The 26875-nt window shown below is 28.4% G+C and overlaps 2 protein-coding genes across 5 annotated transcripts in view; one reads left to right on the top strand and one right to left on the bottom strand.

Moving 5' to 3' along the window:
- Window positions 1-7902, top strand: part of LOC107451012 (sarcalumenin) — a 42512-nt gene extending 34610 nt beyond the window's left edge. Inside the window, exons 6-7 of the mRNA XM_016066964.4 lie at window positions 4314-4486; window positions 6961-7902. Of these exons, the coding sequence (XP_015922450.2) occupies window positions 4314-4486; window positions 6961-7779 (992 nt within the window). The 3' untranslated portion in view covers window positions 7780-7902. The remainder of the gene's footprint in view (window positions 1-4313; window positions 4487-6960) is intronic.
- Window positions 7903-12800: 4898 nt separating this feature from the next.
- Window positions 12801-26875, bottom strand: part of LOC107451011 (uncharacterized) — a 105524-nt gene continuing 91449 nt past the window's right edge. For all 4 annotated transcript variants that reach the window (XM_043041100.3, XM_016066963.5, XM_043041101.3 and 1 more), the window contains 6 exons: window positions 24666-24849; window positions 23894-23936; window positions 23474-23565; window positions 22478-22570; window positions 15131-15166; window positions 12801-13578 (listed from right to left, as the gene is read on the bottom strand). In XM_043041100.3, the coding sequence (XP_042897034.2) occupies window positions 12952-13578; window positions 15131-15166; window positions 22478-22570; window positions 23474-23565; window positions 23894-23936; window positions 24666-24849 (1075 nt within the window). In that variant the 3' untranslated portion in view covers window positions 12801-12951. The remainder of the gene's footprint in view (window positions 13579-15130; window positions 15167-22477; window positions 22571-23473; window positions 23566-23893; window positions 23937-24665; window positions 24850-26875) is intronic.

Here is a 26875-nt window from a genome sequence, read left to right as displayed (position 1 = left end):
TAACTTCACGTTAAAAAAAAAAACATTATAATTTCACAATCAACTACTAAAAAAATTATTTCATAAATATTAAAAGGAAATTAACTGTCTGATAATCAAAATGCTATATCATACTTTAATTCTCTAAATTATTGACATCTTTGATTGTACTTAACTACAATTTTTTTAGTTAAATGTAGTGATTGCAAACTACTTTCGAAATGTAGTCAAAACTTAACTATTTTTTCTATCGCACAACTCACTATATTAATTTTTTAAAAAAATAACGCCTTCCAATACAAACTATGAAAAACAGTGGTTTCGTTTTTGTTGTAAGTTAGTTCCCACTAATGAATATATTTTATAAAAAGTGTATCATTCATTGCTGCTGCCGTTTCACACCATTTCCTCTCCAAAATTTGCACATCTAAAACATATTTTCAAAGAAAAATTTTAAAACTTTTTTTTGCTATAGCTAATTTATTTCCTTATAAGAAATTGTAACAAGTTTTTTTAAATTTTCAGGTGTTATATTTTCTTAAAGTAGTAAAGTATAAACAGTTTAGCACAATTTCGGCGTTTGTGTACAAGAATGCGTTCCGAAATTTCATCTTTATTTTTTTCTACCTGAAAATAGCAATTATGAATCTTGTAACATTTGAAAAAACTAACTTTCAATCCTGAAAAGTAGGAAGTAAAAATATTTGTTTACAGAGCGCATTTTTTTTTGGGGGGGGGGATCACATAAAGAGCTTAAAAAATTTTAATTTCTTTGAAAAAAAGTCACCTTATTTCACTAGTAAACAATCTACAACACACTAAAATCTGAAAATTAATCAAAGTCCGTAATTTTTTTTTAATTTGAATCGTGGCAATTTTAATACTCGTAGCATTTTCAAATATTAACTTTCGTTTGTGAAAACTTGAAAATAAAATATTTGTTTAGAAAGTACGTTTAGTGAAAATATTTAAAGTGTTTTAAAAATAATAATTTGAAAAAATCACTACTCTTAATGCTAAGCAATCATAATACACTCAATTAAGATGATTTTAAATTAGCCTTATGTTACTACAAACAAATTTATTTTAAATTGATTGCAGCTTTTAACAGATACATACATTTGGCTTGAAAGTAACAAAAATAAAGCAAATTGTAAGGAAAATTAACAAAATCTAACCTTTTATCAGAAACTTCTGTTAATGCATAACCAGGGCTATTTTCATACTCTCTCTATTTTAAGATTCTCTTTACGAACGATAGTCTTGTAAATTTAGCAATTTAGCGAGTCACTGAGCTCAATTTAGCTAAATTTATGGTTTCATATGCAGGCTTGTGTTCTCATTACAAAGTACGTGTTATAGGCCCTTTTCAAGTTGAAGAACAAATAACTAAGTTAGAGAAAAACAACATAGAGATAAATCTAGGGGTAAATCTTCTCTAAACTCAATACGATAATTAAAAAAATCGAAACTAAAGAGTTAAATCTTTTTATGTTATAATACAGAATGATAAACAAATTTTCAAAATAAGTTCAAGCAAGAGAAGTTAACGTTGTTTGGGCTAGTTTAGAGCTTTGCCTTCACTGCTTATGCAATAGTTCATTTAGAGCAGCCCCGCAATGGGCTGATCGTTAAGACACGGTTCCTAGCAGATCACCGAAGTCAAGCATCACTGGCTGCGGTCAGTGTGCCGGTGGGTGACCACTTGGATTAGTCTGCGTAGGGACCGAGGGTGTGCGGTATTGGTCCTCGTTAAATTGTTCTACCGTTAAGTACTCGACTTCGCGTGCAGGTCTTTGGGCTATCGAAGCGGGGTGCCATCCCCTCAGCAGAGGATCAAATGTGGCACGTCTTCGGATCTTCCTCAAGGATTTTTCTCAGACTGTCGCCAATAGCCCTTTGTGTATCTCTAGCGTGACGAAAATGATCTACAGCATCCTCGTAAGTTCTGTGAAATCGAAAGTCCTGTGGTCTGTCTCAAAGCAGTACCATGGTTACAGAGATCTGGAGAAAATTTCCTTTCCCCTTCAGATTTATACCTAAATTAAGGAAGTGGCCTTACAAATGAGATCCCCTCTACAGAGGATCAAAATTGTGATGACATGTTCTTGGATCATCTTCAAGGATGTTTCCTAGTCCGTCGCACAATAGCCACTTGTGCTGTAAATAAAGTACCTACCTTGGAGCATCCATGCCCGAGAGGTTTCTCCTTTCCGCTAAACGCACTGTCGAATAAATGTAACGAGGTTCGAATCTCGTCGTGACCATGGATATATCTTTTATGCGGTCCTTTTAGTTCCGCTATCTGTTCGACTTAGTAAAGCAATCTCTCAACAGCCCGTTGAATGGAGATTAAGGTTTCACTATTCCATGACCAACGACATGATTGTAGAATAGTCGTCAGTATACTGCGCACAAGTCGTCTTTACTTCCAAAACAAGACGGTACCCATCGATCTGATGCTTGATGAGGTTCAAGCCACCAATCAGAATCAAACCCCATTTTTACAATGGCAGTCCGGTGCCCTTAACCACTAAAATTTCATAATACGTTCTTTGTAATGAGCACACAAGCCAGCGGGTTTATGAGAATAAATAAATAAGCAAGAAAAGCATTCTGTAATATTTTAAAATTTCATACCTAAACCTATACTTTTAAGTAAATTAAGTCATAAAATATATCTGTGGAAAACTGTTAAAGCGGAATTGAAATTGCTCGGTTTGAAAAAAATTCTTCTTTCATTTTCTTTCAAAGGATTTTCTTTCTCAGTTTTTCAATTCATTACACAGTTTTTTAATTCATATACACAGTTGGAATAACAAATTAGTATTTAAACAAGAGGAAAAAAACAAAAGAGGCACTTGAATTTTAGCAAAACACTACTAAGGAAGGCTGGACAGAAAAGATCAAAACCAGTTTGCTTTCCCGATAAAGCTTCGAAGCGTTTCTAATATTCCCATTTCAACTCCTCTTTGTATCATCCAGCAATGAAACAGGTTTTGATATTGTTAGTCCAGCCTTCCCCAGTGGTGAATTTTTTGATACCGATGATGTTTTTGTTGTTTTCCTAGTGTAAATATTATTTCCAACTCCTAATAGACATACTTTTTGATTTGCTTTTTGAGAAAGATTCTAAAAATAGATATTAAGGGTGATCATTACGGAACACCAGATATTTTTTAAGATTTTAAATAACACCAGTAAAAATTTATAAGCACGTACAGGTGACAAAAGCAAGTGACTAGGTTCGCAAACGTAAGTAACAAATACTACAGGGAACTTATTTGCCAATACGTTAAGTAGATAAGAATAATAAAAAATTTAATGGAGCGATTTTATTAAAATTTTTACATCACTTTAAACTACATAATTTTTTATCCTGAACCCTAAAATTGAAAAGAAATTAATTGACCACCGAAAGTTCGCATACGAATTTTTTTTATTATGTTTACGCATGGATCATTAAGTAAATGTGTGTGGAGTCTTCATTTTTTATAAATTCCCTGTAACGGCTTTCCTTTGTATGGTAAAAACAACAATGACCTGATAATAAAATTTTTAAAAAATTATAAATTCTAACTTAATTGGCTAAAATCGTGCTTGTCAAAAACGTACACTGGCAAAAATGTCTACAATAATTACTTGTGACTTCATATCTTGTTGGCTATCCTCTTTTTTTAGAACCTCTCTCAGCCTATTTGAGATTGATTCAAGATCTTTTCTCGTTATTTAATTCCATTCCTCTACTATGACAAATATAAGCATTTCTTTTTATGTTATTTCCTCCTTCCTGATTTTCTGTTCGATTAACTCCTATTAATGCTTTATTGTATTAAGATTTGGTGACTGGAATGATGCACGGAACTAATTTTGCACATTGTAAAGCAGTCATAGCCTCACATGTGCGCCGATTGCTTAGTGTCATTGCATGCTGAAAATTAAAATCGTCTCTCAGCTTAAGCTTCTCAGGACTTGCTTCGATACTTTTTCAGTACTTTCAAATCAGTTTTGTTCATTTTTGAATCAATAAACTGCAGAATACTAACCTCATTTCTCTCTATGTAACCAAACACCACCACTAGTTGATGACAGTCAGAAAATTATCTGACTAAACTCATCTCTCAAATTAACAGAGTAAAAATACAAACGTTTGATGAAGAAAACTTAAGTAAAACACCTGATTTTTGGAAAAAGGTAATATTTTTAAATATAAGTAAATTTTGCATTCGTATATGTATGAATGGAAAAATCATGCGTAGAGCTTTTTATTTTTTTTTTTTTTTTATTTTTCTGAATTACGTACGTAAAAATGAATGTCTTAATTTTTACTTTAGGGACAGGAATAACTGATACAGATTTCACCTTGATAACTTATGGGGAGACACATCGCATTCGAAGTGGAACAGAACTTGCCGCTGATTGGCGCTATGCGGGTGTTCAGAGATTCGGCCAAGACTTTCTCGACCATTTCCGTGGAGTTGAAATCAAACACACTTTACTTAAAAAGGTAAATGTTTAGTCCCATTATATTAAAAATAAAAATGAAATTATTTCCATTTTAATTAGTTATTTTTTTAAATCTAGCTTTAATTTAAACACGCTCCGTTCAAATTTAAAAAAAATAATTTTAAGAAAAAACATAGATTGTATGTTTTGATGTGGTTAAAATGTAATAAGGAGGATAAATGCTGGAACAAATGAGTCCAGAATCAGAAATTATTGGTAACAAAGCAATAGCAATGCAACTACAACTCTTTCGCGAATCATTCACGTTTTCTTTTACAATTAAGATGCAGAATAGGTCTACCTCACAAAAGAAGACTGGTTTAACATATGAGAACGATTCTCGCACTAATCAAGGCAGCTATATTAAATTAATATAAAAATTGGACTTTCCTTAATCTTTTTTTTTTGTAGTTCATTTACGTTGCACTAGAGCTGCACAATGGGCTATTGGCGACGGTCTGGGAAGCATCCCTGCGGATGATCCGAAGACATGCCATCACAATTTTGATCCTCTGCAGAGGGGATGGCACTCCCGCTTCGGTAGCCCGACGACCTGCCCGCGAAGTCGAGCACTTTGCGGTAGAACAGTTTAACGAGGACCAATACCGCGCACCCTCGGTCCCTACGGAAACTGATACAAGTGGTCACCCACCCGCACACTGACAGCAGCCAGCGATGCTTGACTTCGGTGATCTGCTGGGAACCGTGTCTTAACGATCAGTCCACTGCGGGACTCCTTAATCTCACATCAGCTCCCTCAGTTATTAATTTTTGTAACTTTACTGGGAAAAAAATTTAACTCGTGGGGGCTCGAACTCATAATAAAAAGTTCATAAACTTCTCTACTACTTTTAACAAACATTTGGTGTTGTTTCTAATCCCCAAGAGGTCCATCCTAATTAGACCAATTCCATAAGTTCAAAAATGTCCAGAAAGTCTAAAAACAGATGAGGGTTTGAAAAAGCCTCGTCGATCTTAAAATCGATGCAGTTTGGAATATGCTCGGGCGAAGCCTGAGCAGTCTTACATTTAGTGCAAAGTCCAAAAGTCTTTTGCCCCACAAACATTTGGTTCAGTTATTGAGCTTAAGAAAATGTATAATTCATAAGCTTTAAAAATTACAGCGTTCTGCTACTTCTGTTCAGTGCTTTTTCTTTGTGAGGCAACTCTTACTGTCAGATGATTTTAATTTAGCTTAAAATTTTGATTTTATTTTATAATTTTGTATCAGTTATATTGGAGTTTCTGTTATTGGTACTAAACCAGGCGTTGGACGTCGCTCCTTGACGAATCAACGTGAGAGAAATGCAATCAATGTTATTATGATGCATTCAAATGACACGATGAGAGATTCTACTACACTGAAAAATATATTTTTGCATAATGCAACAGAGAAAGCAGAGCCGCGATGATTCAGAGGATAGAACGTTTGCCATCCAATGAGGTGAACCGGGTTCGAATCCCTGCGGTGGCTGGTCGATATGAATTCCGCATCCGGCTTAAAACCGCCCACAGTGCTGACGTGAAATATCCTAAGTGGTAGACGGATCATGGGTTAAAGTTCCCTTCCCTTCAAGCTAACAGTGGGGGGTTCTCGTGGTCTTTCTCTCCATGTAACGCAAATGCGGGTTAGTTCCATCAAAAAGTCCTCCAAGAAGGCAAATTTCTTCCAATACTTGATCCAGGAGTTCCCTTGTCTTTTGGATTGGGTTCAAATTTACAAGGCTTTGTAATTGAACATTGGTAGTCGTAAACCCAAATTTGGGTCGACTGTTCAATGACGGTTATAAAATAAAATAAAAAGTATAGGAAGTAGAACAAAAGGAAAATAAATTCTTGAAGTTAATGGTTTACCAAGAGGGTTTCTGATTGAGAATCTTACAGACTATAAAAAAAAAATTATGTTTGCTGTTGTTAACAATTCCTCTTCGACATTTCTCTTTCATATTCAATTCTAGATGCGTTCAAATGACGCACCGAGAGATTCTACTACACTGAAAAATATATTCTTACATAATGCAGTAGAGGAAGCAGAATGAAATAAATTCTTAAACTTAACTGTTTTCAAAGAGGGTATCTAATTGGAAATTTTGAAGGCGATTAAAAATAAATGTTAGCTATTGTTGACAGTGACGTTTCTCTTTCCCTTCACATTCAATTCCAGACTTTTTTCTTCGATGTTTGTTTTACTGGGTAGTGACCGAAAAGGTATTTATGGCTGATTTTCTTGTTTAGAAATCAAAAGCTGAGTAGCGAGATTGCAAAATTTGACCTTTATCTGGCATATATCTTGGGCTTCTTCTAACTTGAGCTCTAAGTAATCCGATGCATTTTGACCTCGGATTAAAATTCTTCGGACTCGGACCACAAAAAGCGATCCGGAACTCGTCTCTATTACTTTTTCTGTGATTTCACTACCATTAAAAGTATACATATAATAAGTTTATAATTTTGAATCTTTTATTTGTTCTTTAGATCACGATTGTTGACACCCCTGGTATTTTGGAAAATAAGAAAACTGCCGAAAGAGGTTATTCTTTAAGTGATGCTTTTCAGTGGTTCATCGATAGATCAGATGCTATCTATGTTGTTCTTGATCCGAGCAAAGTAGATATCGGAGCAGAATTGGGATCTGTTGTTGATCAACTGAAAGGCAGAGATGCTCGTTTTCTCCTCAACAAAGCAGACACTATTCGACGCAGTGATCTCATGCGAGTAGTGGGTCAACTCTTCTGGAATTTATCCCCTTTGATGAGCAGTACAGAAGCTCCTCTCATTTACGCTGTCTCACTAACAACGAAGCCTTTTCATCCATCTGCACCAGCAAAATTCCTTGCTGACCAAGAGAAAAATTATTTCTATGACATGAAAGATACTTTGGATAAACGCGTCGAGAATAGAATCTTGTATGCTAGAAGACATGCTGTCAGAGTAAGGAATCATGCCAAGATGATCGACTGCTATTTAGCTACTTATTACAGACATAAATCTATATTCAGCAATAAAAGAAATGTTGCAAAATCTATTATTGAAAATCCTCATAATTATAATCTCTTTGACGGTTTTGGAGGCATGACTAATGTTAGTCGCTACGACTTGCCAAATCCATCAGCTTATAAAGAATTTTTCAAATTACATCCTTTATATGATTTCAAGCCTCTAGCCTCAACTTGCAGCTATTTTCGTGGATGCCCTATGGATAAATTGGATTTGGCTATTTCCAAAGATATTCCGGAACTTTTGGCGAAGTATAAAAAAACGAAACAGACTGATTCTCTAAAACATAACAGGTGAATTAGCGGAACTAAATTTAAATGAGATGAAATTAATCAAAGAATGATTTCACTGAGCTAAGTTGAACGGAACAAGTTTGTAAGCATTTCTTTAGAATCAAATAAATACCATTTTTGTATGAAATGAAGTTCATTGAATGAAGTTTGAAATGGAAACTAACAAAATTATATAGGATTATTTTTGCTATAATGAATTTAACATGGTATAACAGATGAATAAATTTAGAACAGTATCAACTCAGATAAAACTGTAAGAAACTTGAGAATGTGATAAGAACTTTCCTTTTTAATATTCTTAAAATATATCTATAAAATGTTTCTGGGTAATTGTTAATGACCAAATATTTTTGTGTTCATCTTTATGAAAATAAAATAAAGTTTAAATTTGCCTGGACAAATATTAACCTAGCAATAATATTCAATAATATTCCTTTGGGCCTTTTTGAAATTAACAGAAATACTTCGTGTACTGCTGTGTTCAAATTTACTTATTAAAATTAAATTGAAATAAATATGCCAAGTTTTTGTCTAATTCAAGAAATGTCTTTTAAAAGCTAATTTCTCATGAAAAAATGTTAACAGGAATAATAAACAGCTACATTTCCTTGTACTTGTAATAAATAACTAAACATCTATTGAATTTGGCATTTAACCCAAAAAAATCAGGCGTTTTTACTTAAACGAAACTTTTTAGGCACATAAGAGTCTAGATTTCAGGAAATCAAAAATAATTTTTGAAAACCTCAATCACCATGGCCTAGAAATTCATTTTGAATATATTAAGCAAAAAATTTCTGCAAGCACTTTTTATTTATAAGACTTCATCAATATTGATGATTTCCTGAATTTGATGAATGAGAAATACCTTAAGAGTTAGCATGAAGAAGGCCTTGGCCCAAACTGGCTTGTCAAGTCAGGGATGATAATGAATAAAAAACACGAGTCATTTTTTTCACCAATGTATTAAGTAACAATATGCAAATTAATATTCACTAAAATACAATTCTGGACAAGTTTGCATAGAAATTTCTACTCGATATACAACCATCTTGTTGAACAAGAGGAAAAACTGGCCTCTGGCCCAAAAAATAGGAGATAAAAGCAGATTCAGGTGCTGAATAAATTAAAAAAGCCTGAAATCAGTGGCGGTTTTCACACTAGATACACAATATTATTCATGACGAAACTTAGGAAACTATAATTGAATAATCTAAATATTTAATAAACCCCAAAAGCAGATTTTATCACTTATGTTTCTGGCAATACATTCTGCATTTTCAAAAGTACTGTCAATACACGTTGAAACAGCATAGGGATTCAACTGTTTTTTTCTTAATAATACAAGACAATAAGAAATACCACATAATAAAATTCTTTTATTGATTCTCTTTTGAACACAAAAATTAACTCCATTTTAAACACAGTTCAGTTTTGTAAAAAGGTAAAAGTGTTTTGTTTTACCCATCTGATGTTTCTTTATAGATGAATTCAACATGAAGCAAATAGTCTGCAAAGCAGATATCAAGGTTTAAAACTCTTCCACTTACAGAAGATTACTTATACATTCTCTTCCATTAGAGGAAGAAATATATATCATTAGACTAGAAAAGTTCAGTCGAGTCTACATAATCAAATCATAGACAATAATATAAACTGCATAAATGGAGGCATGAATTCCAACAAAATGCATAAACATATCTTTCATCTTCAACTGATTTCAGAATTAATCCCCATTATAATTGTATAAATGCGATATTTTAATATCAAGTTAACTTTTAACTTGACTGCAAAATTCTTACAAAAACTTGGTCCTCAACAAAAAATTATTTTAACACCTATTAAATACACACTAAATAAAATTCATTATTTATAAATATACTGCTCATAATTATTAAAAAATTTAACAATTATTTAATTACAAAATTCTACATCATAAAAAATTGATTTCATAAAAATCATTTAACAAAATTTATTTTAATTTTATAAAAAATATTTATTATAAAATTAATAGTACTGAGCACAAATCTTGAAATTTATAGAATAAAAATCACTTGTAAATTAATACATTGGATTTAGCATAATTCATTTTCCTCAACAATGTGCTATAATGATTTTGCACCTATTAAAGAAATATGAAATTGGGGATGAATACTCTTGTGAGATAAATAGATAATACATTTATGGTACAAAAATTGATAAAATTCATTATAAGAAGAATTTCTTTAATCATCTAAGAAAAACATTAAATTCAAATGATTTTAATAATGATTTATATAGTAAAATAAAACATCCCCACTAAAGAAAATTTATTTAATTATTTAGTTGCCATCACTACTCTACCCAATACATTTGTATTACTAAAACATTGTAACTACACATTATTTTATTAAATGCACTAAAACATAAACACTATTTTCTCTTTGTTCCCAAAATATTCTCAATAAAATAAAAAAACATAATTTTTTTTTATGTCTTTATAATATAAAAATTACAATTTAGAAAATATAAAACTTAACTCTCATAGAAGAAAAATACCACAATATGTGGGTTCCCAATAACAGTAAAAATATTAATAATATTCTTATTAGGGGTCGTATACAAAAATTAATTCATAAGAACCTAGCACTTATTGGAGCAAAATAATGCTATCTTTCGATTCTTGTCAATGAAAACTATTTAGCCGAATGGATTCTTATAATTGATTTTAACTTGATGTGAACTATAAGTTTCAAAACACCAAGGCAATACCAAAGTTTTATAGCATTAATATGCTTATGGTAGCTAAAATGATGCCTAAATTGAAAAAATTATTCTTCTTTCATATATAGTATACATATATGTGTAAGAGAGGAAAAAAGGCACAATGCATATTTTTTTACAAAATTATGGTTTAAAGAATTTCTTATTCAATTTTCAGAAATATAAAGGATTATATCCTAAGCATAAAAATGACAACGTTAGCCAGTTTGAAAAGGCGCTATAACGTAATTGAATGGGTTAAAGACAAATTCATCTGGTTCTTCTCAAAAATTTTTCATTTGTGACATAGCGTCTTTTACACCCAATACACAGATATAATTATTCTACCAATTAAAACGTATTTGCTTTGTCAAGCTTTTTTAACAGACTTGCTTTCATAAAATATACTTAAAGATTCGCAATTTTAGAAAAAAACTACTCAAAAGAGTTTGTTTTTCTTTTAAAAATTATTTTTGGGGATAATTTTTTAATAGAATTTGCAATTTATTTATTACTTCACAAAACGAGTTATTTATAAATTAAAGTTTTTCAGCCATTCATTTTATTCAGATTATTTAGGTCAAATTATTTATTTCCAAATTATTTTTCATAAGAGGAACTTGGACCTAACAATAATGAGAAATTTAATATTTTCTTAAAGAACCCAACTTACATATAAATGAGATGATAGTTTCTTAGTTATCATAATTTTAATTTGAACCAATATAATGGTGCAAAACTTAACTTTTTTATTTCTGTAGAGCATGATAGAAATGAGTTAACTTGCTTTGAACTGTTTTATTATCTTTTTTTTTTTTTTTTCATTATTGTTCTTTGGAAATGACTCATGGCCTGAAAATATTCATCAACTTGTAAAAAAAAATTTTAACCCAAAAAAACATCAAAAAAGAATTTTTCCAAAAAGGTATTAACTATGCTAGAGAGATGGAATTATGGAGAAATGTAATAAATCACAAAAATATTTCTCACTACAAGTGTGGTTTGTTCGTAAAAAGCTATAAGTTCAAGCTATTCTCAATCGACTTACTATTGTAATGACCAAGTATTTCCAATTTCCTCATTGAATCCAGGTTTTCATTTAATCTGCTTATTATAAGAGTGTTTGACAGTATATGTTTTAACAAAAAACTTTAATGAATGACTTGAAAAATGATGCAACAACTTGATGCAAAATTGACCACTTGATGCAAATGAAAAAACAACTTGATGCAAATGAATAATACAATACTTGAGAGATGAAAAAGGAGTCACACAGAAATTATACACATAAAAATATTAGCATATTTCAAATAGCAGAATCCACATGTTGAAATAAATGTTTTAACAAAAAAGTTTCTTGACTGACTTATAAATACCTAATATATACACAAGTTATTATTTAATGAAAACAATAATTTTTGCTTATACTTTATAAATATAATAATTTTTCCGTATTTTTCACAGAAAGTGTTGACATTTTGAACAAAAAAAAAGTTCTGTTCCAAACAATAACAAAGTAAATTAAAGAGAATATTAATTTAAAGATGAGTATAAGAAGTAAAACAAATAACAAATTTATACAACTAGGTCAATACAAGTTAAGAGGTAAATTAAGAGTATAATCACGGGTAGAAGCTAAACAAATAGATATCTGAGAGGTTTTATCACAGCAATATGATATCACACATTACACACTTATAGTTGAACAGTGATTCAATATATATATATATATATATATTAAATAATCTTTCAGAGAGTTAAAACTATAATACTTAAGTACAATTGCAACAACAATTTAATTGACATAACTCTATATAGTAATTAAACTTTAAGAAACACATTTAAGGTATTGAGCACATAATTAGATAAAAAGATTTAAGATGCATTAAATGTTACTTAGCCATAGTAAATATAATTTAACTCTCATAAGATCAAATTACTTAAAAATCATTTTAAGTTTGAATCACTTCTTAATGGCAGACTTTACAAAATAAACGTAAATACTATTTAGAAAACACTATTTACATCATTTACAAATCAACTAATAAATCTAACTTTTAAAATATATTTTTAGTCATAAATTAATTTTTTACTTTAAATTAAACTTTTAAGGTCATTATCTATAATCAATAGTGGCATTAACCCAGTTAATAAGCCCCAGTGAATACCAGTTGGCCACTGTCTAAAAAAGGTTAGACACCCAATAAATCCAAGGGGTTGAAGGAGGTGGCCTTCATTTACGTTTGAGCACACGTCGTTAAGTATTCTATATACAATTCCATTTTGTTAGGTTTAGTACCACTAATGCATACAATGAAATAACTTGAGCTTTCAGTACAAATAAATTGGCAATTAACCAGTTTATACAGGAACAACATTCTTTCAGTATTAGTTCAATTAAGCAGATAAAAATACAAATGTATTACAAAATACATCAGATGATAACACATAAACCTGATAATTCTTTTCCTTTTTTCACAAAAGGCATTACTTGAAACCGAGGATCAGGTGTAGGAGGACGGAAATCATCATCACTTTCTTGTCCTTCTATGGAAACACTGCTGTTAATTGTTCCAATCGAAGAAGGAGTTTGTTTAAACCTTTCTGCTTTAACTTTCAACGTTATTCCACCAGAATGCATAGTTACCATTTTTGATTCTTCAGTAAATAAATCATGATCAGACTCAGTGTCTGCTTCTGAGATTACTCCAATGATTTCTTCTTCACCTGGCTTCCCTTCTAAAATTTCTAAGTCCTGTCTGATTAAATCTGATTCAACTGGGTCTTCTTTCTTAACTATTTTTGGATCTAATGGTGTCTGATTTAATACAAGTTCTTCATCATTTTCTTTTTTTATATCATCAGTAGAACACATCAATAAACTCTCACTCGTTTCTTCCATCATTTCACTGCCTGTTGTAATTTGGGTAATTAAATCATACAAAGCTATTTCAATTTCACTGTCCACACCTTTTATGTCATCATCATGACTCTCAGAGTTAGATTCTACGGGCAACGGATCCACAAAATCAAGATCTTTGATAACTTTTGATTCTTTTTCCTAACAAATGAGAAACATTATAATTTGAAATGTTTTATTCAAAATAAGAAAATGAATTTTAGCTAAAAATCCCATGTTTCAGAGTTTTTTTTTAAACATGTGATATTGTAAACATATTAAATCAATATAATAAGTTTAGAGAGGGTTATTTATGGATTACACAGTGATAAATGTAAATAAAATTCAAACATAACAGAAAATTTTTGCAATAGTTAACATTGCAATATTTTGCAATAGTTAACATTGCACATAAATAATTCAAAACAAAAATTGGATTAAATATACAGCCGACAGAGCAAAAGAAAGATGCTGCTAGATAATGCTGTGTCTATCTATAATTAAAGAAAAAACGCTTACAATAATGATTATTCAAGATAGAAAAATTAATTGGTATTAGAAACTGTATCTGACAGAAAAAACTAAAAAGGAAGAAGAATCAGAACAAGTTATTTGGTACCTCAGGGTTGTGAGATTCCTATTTATTGAAACTAAATTAGTCTGTTAGGATCTAGCATCCAGACTCTGGTAACTCAAAAAGAAATGCTACAAAAAATCTTCAAAAACCTAACTAAAATTTTTTAAATAAAATTTTTAAATTTTTTATCATAGGCCCCCAAAAAACGTATTAATAAGTCGAAAAAAATATGAGTAAATTAGTTTACTTTTCATTTGATCTTAGCTACTAAAAGAAGTTTACATATAATTCCATACTTTGTAAAATTAAAATTTTTCAAAATAAATTAACTTGAATAATAGATAAAGTAATAAATTGCAAAATATGAAAGAATTTTACTTGAAAATATACTCTAAAAAATACATATTTGTATAAAAAATAAGACAATTTTTAACACGTAAATCAATAAAACATTTTATAAACTACATGATAAAGCTATACCTTAAAGCTACTAATTTGTTATTTGTAATGATTTTAATGAAATATCTTATGAATAGAATAAATAATTTTCATAGAATGAAATTTCAAGATAAATGACTTATTTCACTTTGCAAATGGCACACACTAGTAAGATTATAAACTATTTTTTTTATTGAACTTAAAAATAATTTTATATAACATTAAAAAAAAGAAAATTTTATCGCAAAATATTCTGATTATGTTTAAAAAAAATTATTATTTGACAAATACAACTAATAATCAGAAAGTTATTATTATAATCTATGTCTTTATAACCTAATAAATATAAAATTAGCTACAATGGATTGGGCACTGAGGTGTCATTGCTAAGGACTGAAGTTTTATCTTTTGTGCTGGAATAAAGTCTTCCCAGCTTCATATTTATGGGTGCCAACTTGTCTAGGAAGTAAAGGCAACTGGTACAGAATTTTGTCCACATTACCATCATTCATGTTGTTTGTCTGAAAACTGTTGAGCTGTAATTTCAATAACCCCCTTGGCTTTTGTGAAATTATTTTACTTTTACTATGTTAAACTATATACTTCTTGCTTTGTCTTTTTAAAATTTGTCTTAACTTTTCCATATTTTCTCTTTGACTAACATTTATGTCAAGAAAGAAACTAAAAATTAATTATTACCTTTTTGAAATCTACAAGGCATGCTGGGTGGAAAACCTGTAATATATACATATATATCGTAAATAACCATGTTTTTTTTATGCAGAGCAACATTAGAACTAAACAAACATAAATTGTGATCAATTTACATAGCCTCATAACAATAGAACAAAATTCAGAAATAGATCAAAAAGTTTACGAAAAATAATATTTCAAAAACTAATACAGCATTAAAATTTAAAGAATTCAAATAACCATTAAATGAATTAATAAACAAATAAAATTGGTTTGTGAAAAAAAAAGCAAATTTTTAATCCCAACAGCAAAAAAAAGTGTTTATGTATCAAGCTTAATACAAACTAGTAAGAATGAGATAGAATTAATATATCAACTAAGTGTGCCTCATTATCCAATGTAAAGAAAATATAATAGGGGTTTTTCATTATTAGGTGATTTTTTTAACTATATATTGAGTGATTTTGCCTTGAAAATTTCAAATTCTTTCTTAAGGTAAGTTCTCTTTTAGTGAAGGATTGAAATGTGACTCTTTATGTGAAAAATTGTTAAATGAATTTTCCTGAAAATTATTTGCAAAATCATTTCATACTTTCAATTTTGAAAAGAATCTGTAGCTCATGGTTTAAAACAAGTTTTTTTAATCATATAAGAGAAAAACCTGACATTTTGACTGTTTTCCATATTCATATAGATAGATTTTCTATTACTAAAATAACTTGGGAAAGAAGCTATATTTCTCCACGTTTCACGGACTAAAGATAAAGATCAAAAACAATAAAATATTTCAATTGAAGTCAAACGTTGAACAAAAGCTAGACATAATAAATCACATTTCCAAACATTCTATTTCCTTTTCCTTCATCACTAAATTTGTAGTTTCATTAAATTGCTAGAACCAGATAAATATAGTAATATTACTTGTTTACTTTTGTGGATACTTTATTCTTAAAAATTCCAAATTCTCTAATTTAAATGTTTCTTACATAGACCAATTTTCAAGAATACTATTTATTTAATGCTTACAAGGTTATTTTATAACATTTGTGCATTTTCAGAATACTAAATGGGATTAAACATTTGACTTTTAACATTGAAATTAATTAGAACTATATATAATATGATTTTATATAACAGGGGTGGCCAACCTGTGGCTCGCGAGCCACATTCGGCTCTTTGAAGGATTATTTGTGGCTCTCGATAAATGTACCAGAGTTCCCTTTTCATTTTTGTGCTATTATATTTTAAAAAATTATTATCGTTCCATATGTGATTCAAAATGTCTTTTGAATTACTGAGAACAAATATGAAAGATTAAGTGTAGCGTTGTTGAGTGAAGCTGAGTTTTCCCTTCCCACTATAATTATGAGACAAAAAGCATCGGGAGAATTAGAATTAATAAAGATGCAAGAAGATCAAGCGCTACAATTAAAATATTAGTCGACATCGATTACTGAATTTTGGAAATTTGTACCAGAATCGAAGTTTCCTGAACTAAAAAAGGCTGCTCGTCGAATTATTTCAATATTCGGGACAACGTACTTATGTTAACCACTTTAAAATTCGTGAAATCCAAACACCGATCAGTATTTACAAACCAGCATCTCAAAGAATAACTGAGAAGTGCTGTCACCAATTATTCACTAAATTTTAAAGAATTATCAAGAGAAGTAAAATAAATGAGTTTAATATTTAAATTCAATACACATATTTTGTACTTTTACTTATATGCTTTCAATAAATATAATTTATGTAAAAAAAAAATTAATACCTTTTAAATATGTATTTAATTGCGGCTCGCGAAAAATTTCAAACATTTGAAAAATGGCTCGACTATCAAGGAACTTGGCCCCTGTCATATAATATGAACAAATACTTCTTAGAAAAATTCTATTTAATTATTAATAGTCAATATAAAACTAGTACATTTATACATACTTGTCAACTTTTACGCATTTGGCATAAAATTTCATTTCTATATTTAAAGTGGTAGTAAAATGAATGCTTTCTATATCTTCCTTGCATTTATAAACTTAATTTATAATCTTTTTGATTACCACTATTTTTTGAAAAATTTAGCATATATATTAATGTATAATACTGCAACTGTATTCTGCATAATATCTTCCAAAATACGGCGTATGTTTCTGCCTAAAATTGCAATTTAAATTCCATTTTACTACCACTGGAGAAAATCATCCTCGAAAGGATTAAAAGTTGGTAGGTATGTTTATATATATTTAAACCCAGTATTTCCTGCTTATTAAAAACTTCATTAAAAAACTGGTAAGTTCCACACAAAAAAAAGTTTTAATATTAGCTTAAGTCATAAACTATATTAAAACCAATAATAGCTACTTGTTCAAAAAACCTTTAGGATACAACCTTTAGGATATAATACTCAACAATAAAAGAGACAATTTTTCAAATCTCTCAAGAAATACTAAAAAAATTACCTTTTAACTTTAGAGGTGCTTGGGTTATGTGATTTCTTATATCCCCCAATAGAGTTTAAAGCTTTCAGAGTTTTCGAGAGACCAGCAATACATTACAAACCAAAAAGAGTATTCCTGAACAACCTATGTATGTATGGAAGAAAAAAAAACTAATTTGTTTGCCTTACATTTTCTTGCTATAACTGTAGAAATATTAAGGTTTAACAAAATTTTTGAAGTAATTTTTGATTAATAACAATTTGAAAAAAAAAACATTAAAAATTAAGCAATATATATAAGCATTTAAAGTAATCCTTTCACACTATACATACGTGGAAACATTTTAAAACATTTTTCATAATTTTGTTCTGGATCGAATTTGGTCCTCAAGAAAAAAATTCTATTTAAATATCTTAAAAATTCAAAAAGTTTCTATCAATTTTCTTAGTAGTTTTTATAAATTTGGAAAGAAAGCTTTGAATGGTAAGGGGTTTTCCACATTTTATTCCATACTACTAAACAAGGTACATTAAAACATTGTCATTAAATAGAACCACCCCTATTAAATTATGTTTTATTTCACATGTTTTCGTTCCTTATACCATCACATTTTGTTGTCTGGACAATCATTATGCAATAATAATACTTGTTATTGATTTTTTTTTTTTTTTTTTGATACAAAACAAAATTTGTGAAAAACCTCTTACTCTTTGGAGCTTTCTTTTAAAAAAATACAAAAACTACTAAGAAGATTGCTAGAAACGTTTTAAATTTTCACGATAATTAAATCATACCTTTTTCATAGGTTACCAAATACAATTTCCAACAAAATTACGAAAATTTTTGTTAAATATTTCTCAGGAATGAGTAATATGAAAGAACAATTTTAAATGCTCATATTTCGGAAAATAATTTCTAATGAATTGCTTTCAAATTTTAAAATAATATTTTTGCTATTAATCAAAAATTACTCCAAATATCATGTTTAATTTTATTGAATATTTCTAAAGTTATAGTAAGAAAACGTAAAACAACAACAAAAAAAATAGTTTTTTTCTGAAATACCCATATGTTCATGAATAGCTAGGTATATCGAATTTTGAGCAGTTTTTGCATATGATAACCAAAGTAATTGATACAAGTTACAAGTTTATAGCTGTACTTTTGGGTATAAAGTGTTTAAAAACACTCTTTATGTTCGCCAATTATTGCCGGTTACTCAACCTCCTGAAAGCTATAAACTTTATTGATACATATGAGAAATACATATGAGAAATTTCATAACCTTAATACTAAAGTTATAAAACAATTCTCTAAGTATTTCTTGACAAAAAAAGTTTTACAAAATGACAAAAACTAAAAGTGTCTCTTCCATTATTGTAGGATAATGTTAGTGGATTTAGTTTTAAAGAAAGAGTTAAAGTATACATATGAGTAAAACATTCAAGACAAATTTTACAAAATAAAATCTAATGTATAGATAATTAGAATTTATTTTTATTTAATTATAATTTTAAGTACAATATAATTGACTTTAACTTTTATTCCAATAATATAAGCATTATTTTTTTCAATTTAATAGCTTTCACAAAGCATATTTGCCGCCCTCTCTTTATAATTAAAATAGATAAATGCTTTTTATTCCGTCCTCTATAATAGGAGTTTTCAACCTTTGTCCAAGAAGGCCACATCAATAAATTTGAAAAATTACATTGGATTCATCTGCTAGATAATGCAGTTTAGCCAAAAAATTTATAAGATTACTAAACTTTTTTTATTTTGAGCATGTTCATATTTTGCTAAAAAAGTAGAATCAATTCATTTTATGCTTTTTCATTATTAATTGAAACTGGGAAAATTACAGTAACAATTATTTCAAAAAGAATGATTACCATTTCTAATTTAATATGTTATTAAGCATTATTTAGCATAGCTAAAGCATCAATTTCAAGCGATCATGTGCAATAGTAGTAGCTGTAATTTTTCAAAGTATTCCCTAAATGCTGATAAGTCGAATATGTTCCTAAATTCTATTATTTTTTCTTTGTCTGTAAGGTGTTTCATTGTTTCTGTTATAATAAGACCGATAAACAAACTATTTTGTCAATTTCATAAAAGCATCAGCCACAAATTTTGCAATACAAGCTATCACCAAAAATAATTTTCATTCTACAGCCATTTTACTTTCTTTTTAAACTGTAATTTTTAAAATTGAATTTGATGACTTAGAAGGTCACTAAATTATCATCAGATAGCAACTAGTAAAACTCATGGGCCATGCATTGATGACCAATGAAACAATGCATGGTTGCCACAGTAAAAAATTAACAAAAATAGTTGCTTTTAGTAGCCTCAAGCATGAAAATATTTGCCTAAAACTATGAAAATAGTTGCCTGAACAGGAACAAATATTTATCAAAAATAGTAGCCAAATAACTAAAATTGTAGCTTAATTGTCAAATACTACGATTAGGATTGAGTGATGTCAGAAATTTTAAATCGTGATACATCGTCCGTTGGACATCGCGATATCGCGAGTATCGCGATTTAGCATATGTTCAGAAATTACCTATGAGAAATCTTTAAATCAATCAAAAATAAATAAAAGGGAATAAATCAAAAAGAAATATTAATCACAAAAGAAAATATTAATTCCAAACATATTCTACTACAACATCAATATCATTGCTTAATTTTTTCAATTAAAATAATAAAGAAGTCAAAGTAAAAGCAAACTCAAGCTATATTTCCTTTTTCTTAAATTAAAAATGATTTAAGATTTATTGGTTTAAAAATAATAATACTGAAAAAAATATTTTACATACATGCATTACAATTAAAAGAAAAAAAACGAAAGTAGAAAACAAACCAAAGAAATGTTCACTTGAGAAAAAAATTTTTTTTTAATTATTTGTTGGAAAAAAAACATGCTTTTGAAACAGCATTAGACCCTCTTTTATTTAAAATAATAAAAAGTAGTATTAACTAATGGTCAAATTCTGTACTTATATTTTTATTTATTTATTATTATTTTCTTTTTTGAAAATAAAATTGACTAAAGATTTATTTGTTTAAAAATGATACTGACTATCTAACAAATTATAAAACAAACAAGTATTGAAGAATTTTAATAAATTTTTTTAAAAAAAATACCTCAAGTACTAATGTTAAATAATTAAAAAGAGTCAAAACATTACTAAACTCTTCATTTAATTTTTTAAAAAAATTTTGTTTCAACTAATAGACAAATTTTTTTAAAACTTTGTTTTCAGTTTTTAAAAAATGAAAGCAAATGAAATAAAGGTAAGCTTTGTTTGAATTTCTTTATAATTAAAAACAACTGAACATTTATTAGTTTAAAAATAATCAAATTATTATACTTACCTACATTAAATAAATTTGAAGAAACTAATCTTTCATAGCAAAGTTAAATACAAAATACCCCTATTAAATTGTATCGCTTAAAATGAAAATCAATAATTGAAAAAAATCAATGAAGAATCTTTTTTTAATTTACATTTTCTTTTCATTGATCAATTGAGTTGGGAACGAAAATTTAAGATAACAGCTATTGTGCAGCAATCACAAAGAAAATAGGTAAGTAGGTCTACGAAAAATAAGTATAAGTATCAAAATAACTTTGCTAAGAGTAAAAAAGTCTCCCAATAGTCTCCTATTCCTGAAAATAGTGGCTTTTTTAGCCTTTCCAGGCAAAAAAAGTCGCCATAGTCGCCTAAGGCCGAAAATAGTAGCAAATAGTTGCATTTTAGTAGTCTGTGGCAACCCTGCAATGATTCCACTTGCATAAAATTTTTGTTCTTCACTAGTAAAAAACTGATCCAAGAAATTTTTTACCTCCTTATTTGAAATAAAAATTTTGTTGTCTAAAAAAATTTTAGAGACCAGAAAATTGTTGTAGACAACCCATTTCTCATCCCCAGTGGTGATGTGCTGCAAAAATAGATAATTTTCTTGCTTGAGAAGCAAATCATAAACGTCAACATGATGGCACAAATTTCTCAAAGTATAAGGAGCCCATATGCTAAGTTTTGAGATTAATTCTTAGGCTTTTAAAATGATCATGAACTGTTGAATTCGGTAAATTTAATGTCTCGGTGATCTCACTAGTTGGCTATTAGCCGTTTTGCATTAATTAATGCCATTATTATGTTGTCATCAGCTAAAATGGCATGGTGCACCTTCATGCACATTAATCAAAATTTTGCAGACCAGTTTTAGCACTGGCGTACTACAAATGCATCTTCTCTATAACAATAGGATAATTTTTTTCTTGCTTGATCAGCAATTTTACTTTTTCGATATTAGACAAGTAAAATATACTAAAAATTCTACTTCTCATTTTCCATATTTTAAAAGTCACCAACTAAAAACTATTGCAGTGAATTATTTGAACTTTTTCAGAAAAGAGCCTTGCAATCTCAGAGGTCAAAATATATTATGATTATGTGGCTTAAGTGTGAAGTTGGAAAAAATACAATTAAGTCATCTATTGGGAAAAAACTGAAATTACTTTCCAAACAACTCAATACATTAACTGACAACTTTTAAATACAGATAAAAAATAGTAAAATTTAATTTAAAACTAATCTACGAAAATAAAAAATACCTGCAAGCACATTTAGTTTATTATGTTTCACATTGTTTTATAAGCAAAAGCCATGTATTTTAGGAAAATAAGAGAATATAAAAGGTAATTAAAGCAGATGTAATGGTATCACATGTAAATTTAATTATCTTGCTTTTAATACAAACATTTATTTATCTGGCTTTCATCTAATTGGCTAAGCATAATTAATCACATATTTTGATGTCAGACATCAAATATTAAAACTGTCTCATTGAAAGTATTTCATTAGCATTGAAAGTATTTCGTAATAAAATAAAATGCTATTCTTACATCATCTTCATAGATCACTGAGTTATGTAGATGCCACTCCTCTTCATTTTCCATCCAAACTAGTTGAAATGGCTCATTACAAGCAGTGCATAACTGTGAAGATAAAAGTATTTCTATTGTATTTAACAAGTGCATGCAATTAAAAATGAAATATAAGTAAAATAAAGTGAAAGAGTAATATTTTAGTATGTCATTTATCAATTGAAAATACTCAGATAACACTCTTACCAAATTGCAACAAAAATGCAACAGTAATGGATACTCATTTATGAAGTCACAAGTAGTCAATATATTTTAGTCAATATTTTAGACTACAATATTGAATAAGCACAGAAAAACATCACACCAATAATACAGAAAAACAAAAAAAAATAATATACTTTAAAGGTTCAATCTTGCTAAATCATAATCTGATAGATAAAGAGATATTTTAAGAAAAATTGAAAAAAAATTTTAATTAAAAAGCTACTCTACATCAAAGCAAAATTACCTTGACAAACTTTACTCTCAATGCAAAAAAAGATGATTTTAAAAGCTGTTTGGCAAACCTTTATCTTATTCATTTATACAATAAATAGAAGTACAGAGATAATATATAACATAAAGAAAGAAAAAGACAGATTTGGTCTTTTATTATTTTTAAAAAAATATTATTGTTGAAACTACCTCCTCAAAAAATACTAAATGAAAAACAAGAACCAAACTTAAAAATCTTGTGAAACAAGCCAGCCTTTCTCCTTAATTAAACATTTATACTTTGCTAAAGGAAGGTAATGCATTTAGACCGTTGTGATGTTTATAATATATGCAATATTTTAAAATTTCATTGTTGAAGAAAGTGAGAAATTATATTTAAAAAGAATACTAGTGTTCACTTGTACAAAATGTCCTTATTGTAGAAGCAGAATGCTATTATACATTAGCACTGTTCAACTTTTTAAGTTAAAATCAGTTACACATTCTTTTATTTAAATAAAAAATATCCAATTTTTTCACCTCAGTTTCTGATTTTGTAGCAGGAACACTTGGAACAGGAACTTTGGTTTCTTCTTTAAGCTCTTCTGACTGTAGTTCGAAAAAATTTTTACCTATGAAAATGAGAATCCAAGCTTTTAAGAAAACTAAAAATAATTAGATTGATGAAAATATTATTATTTATTATGAACCACATTATTATTGTAGATATAAAATAAACTAATGTATTACTGCGCTAGAAATATGTTATCATTTAGGTATATTTTATTATTCATTATTTAAAAAGATTTAGAGAAATTTCAATTTTGCTTTGATTCTTAGAAAGCATCTCTGAAACTTTTCTGAGTCACTTAAAATAAGTTGAATAATTTACATGAAACTTTAAACATTCCAATTTATGTAAGACAAAATTATTTTAGTTACAAAGCTTTCATAACTTACTTTTATCATCAGGCTCATCAAATTCTTCAAACTGAATCCAATCCTTTGAAAAAATTAAAAAGATATACATAATCTAGTTATATTCAGCTTATTTTAGTCACAAAAAACAGTGATATAGTATAAGCTATTGCGCTACCATCTCGTGTTCCAGATTGGACTAAAGTAGAATCATGCATTTAAATGGCCTTTTTCTTAAAACTCATCCACATTTTGCCTTTCAATTAAATGATTGGCAAGTTTTCACACATGGTTTTACTGTTTATGCAAACAGTACACTAACATATTACAAAAATTATAGGCAAATTTTAAACTTCTTGCAATTTTACACTCTAAATGCAAGTCTCACTTTATCCCAAATCTTAAACTGGTAACATTTTTTTGTTATTTATATTCAATTTTAAAAAAATATTTCTAAGTAAAAATAAATATAATAAGACACTTTTCGAATATTAAGTTTTTTAACAGCAATAATTTATAAATTCGGCAGAATTTAAATGTTACTTTTAAACAATTCAGAAATAAAGTTTCTCCATATCTGAAAAAACTTAAGGAAGCTTTCCTACAATTGAAAAACAGTGATACTGTATTAGTATTTATTTTTCATAAAATAAATGTATATATATATGTATATTTATTAAATAAAGAATAATTCCAGGGTAAAATTGATATTGATAATCAGAAAAATTTTCTCAACCATCATAACTGATATTTTAAAGGCAATGTGCATGAACATTGCCTTTACGTGTGACTGTGAATAAAAGAAATAACATACCTCAATTTCGTAATACCAGTGTTGAAAAGAAACCTTCTTTAAGCTACTTCGTTCTCTTCTATTCATGCGGAAATGCCAGTCCAGGTGCTTACTATAACTTTCTTTTTTTAAATCACTAAATCTTAAACCACAGGAGTCACACTGAAAACCTCTATGCAAAGCAGAAATAACAGGACCCTTATACCTAGAATTAGAATTCTTTTAACTATAAAGATCAATGTTTTACTTAACAAACATCAAAAATTTAAAAAAAAAAAAAAGAATTGGACAGTATTTTTATTCAAAAAGCAGTTTTGCATGTTTATATTGAATTCTAATGAGAATATTTTTTTAAAAAAAGCTCATTTCAATAAAGATTTATCCTCCTTGCACTAGAGGTAAATTTTAATTTTATTAAGTTAGTGGTTTTTAAATCAACTTAAAAGAAAGCTAGAAGCATTTCATACTTTGAATGTATTAAATAAAGTTTCCATATTTGTTAATACTCTAGCATTGCTTGCTAACTCTCAGAACTGCTTACACAGTTCTTTTCAATAAAAGCAAATTATATAGTCAATTGATCTCTGAAAAAGAGGGGGAGGAACATGAAATTTTTGTAAACCTTTCAGGATATATGAATTTCATAAGAAATTGAAAACAAAACTTTAAAACTTAATAACTTTAGAACTAGTTATTCAATGTTTAAAAGAAAGGACACAGTCTTATTTACTTTCAGACATAAAAGTATGTGGCAGCAAATGAAGGTGAAAACTAATTCTAAATTTAGAAGAAAAAAATCTGATACTGTATCTTCACACATAAGAAAACACAACTTCAAAAATATCTTAATTTCACAGCCAAAAGCTTTTCTAAACTAAAGTATGCTGCTAGACACTTTTCAATTTCAACTGTTTGTTGGTCCTTTGGTGTCCATGGAAAGAGGAACTCTTCTCTTTGCTCTCATTTTTTTCAATAAGAGTGGGAGGAAGAAGGAAACCAATTAAGAGAGAAATAGTAAAAGGAGATATTTTTTTCAAAGAATCAGAGAGGGATAAAATGCATTTTCAATTTTATTTGCTTTTGAAAGATGCATTACAGTACTTATTATAATAAATTTCGTAGGTGTAAGATGAGCTTTTTAAAATTTTCCAATAATCTACATTTTCAGTTAACCAATTGACTGTAATTCAAAACCTCAAGTCTGAATGAATAAAATTTTTATATCAGAATGTACCCATATCATTTCTCTAAAAATGTGTAAAATTTAAAATTTTTTCATAGAACAGTTTTTACATTGCACGAGTGAAAAGTTAGGAAACTTTCTCAAACAACAGTAAAGGTGACATCAGCAGCTTTTTATTAATGTTGAGTGATACAAAAAAAAATTGCACAATTCATCCATTATCTTATAAGAAATTTGAAATCTTTATTTTTCATCAATTTAATGAACTATTTCAAATATAAACTAATACTGATACAGATATAAACTAATACTGAAATAGATATGAATTAATGCTGATACAGATATTAACTATACCGTGATACTGATATAAACTAATTTGGTATATATTAATTACATCATGATACATGTTATTATTGATCTCTATTTTTAAAAACCCTTATATCAACACAACAATGGATTTTCAATTTTTGGTTGATTTGTTCTTTCCTTAATAAATCTCTGTGGTAATGTTATTCTACAGCATAATTATTTTTTACATTTTTCTTTATTGATGCTAAGAAACTATGATGCAATGTTTGGATCTTTATAAAATTTTTCTCAAAAATTTGAAGCAATAAAATTATGCAAATAGCGGCTTTGAATAGATGATTTAACATTGTAAATCTTGTTGTCATCAGATTTTCAAAATCTACTAATTTCCTTATTTTTACTTCACATGAATTTAATTCTTTTTTCAAATATTTAAAACAGAATACCGTGTAAGAAACCTCCTATTTTGATTGGGTGATGATATATTCTATGTTTAAAAAATATTACTGAATATAATATATAGCAGAGAGTAATTTGTTTGTGAAGATTAAACAAAAATTATTAAAAGTACTTTAAACATTCCCCTTTCTGCTTGCATGCCCCATTTTAACCATGGGTTTTCTCATCAGCGAGTGGATTTAGCCATTACAAACATACCAGTTTCAAAACAGGAAATATCTAAAAACATGTTTTAAAAAATAAATAATCTTAATTTTAAATGTATTTAAATTCTGAAAAT

The sequence above is a fragment of the Parasteatoda tepidariorum genome, chromosome 11 (genome assembly GCF_982258835.1).
Source record: "Parasteatoda tepidariorum strain Cologne lab strain chromosome 11, Ptep-v5.0, whole genome shotgun sequence".
NCBI classification, from domain to species: Eukaryota; Metazoa; Arthropoda; class Arachnida; order Araneae; family Theridiidae; genus Parasteatoda; species Parasteatoda tepidariorum.
Note: the sequence above shows the minus strand (reverse complement) of the source record. Positions and strands in the feature narration are given on the sequence as shown.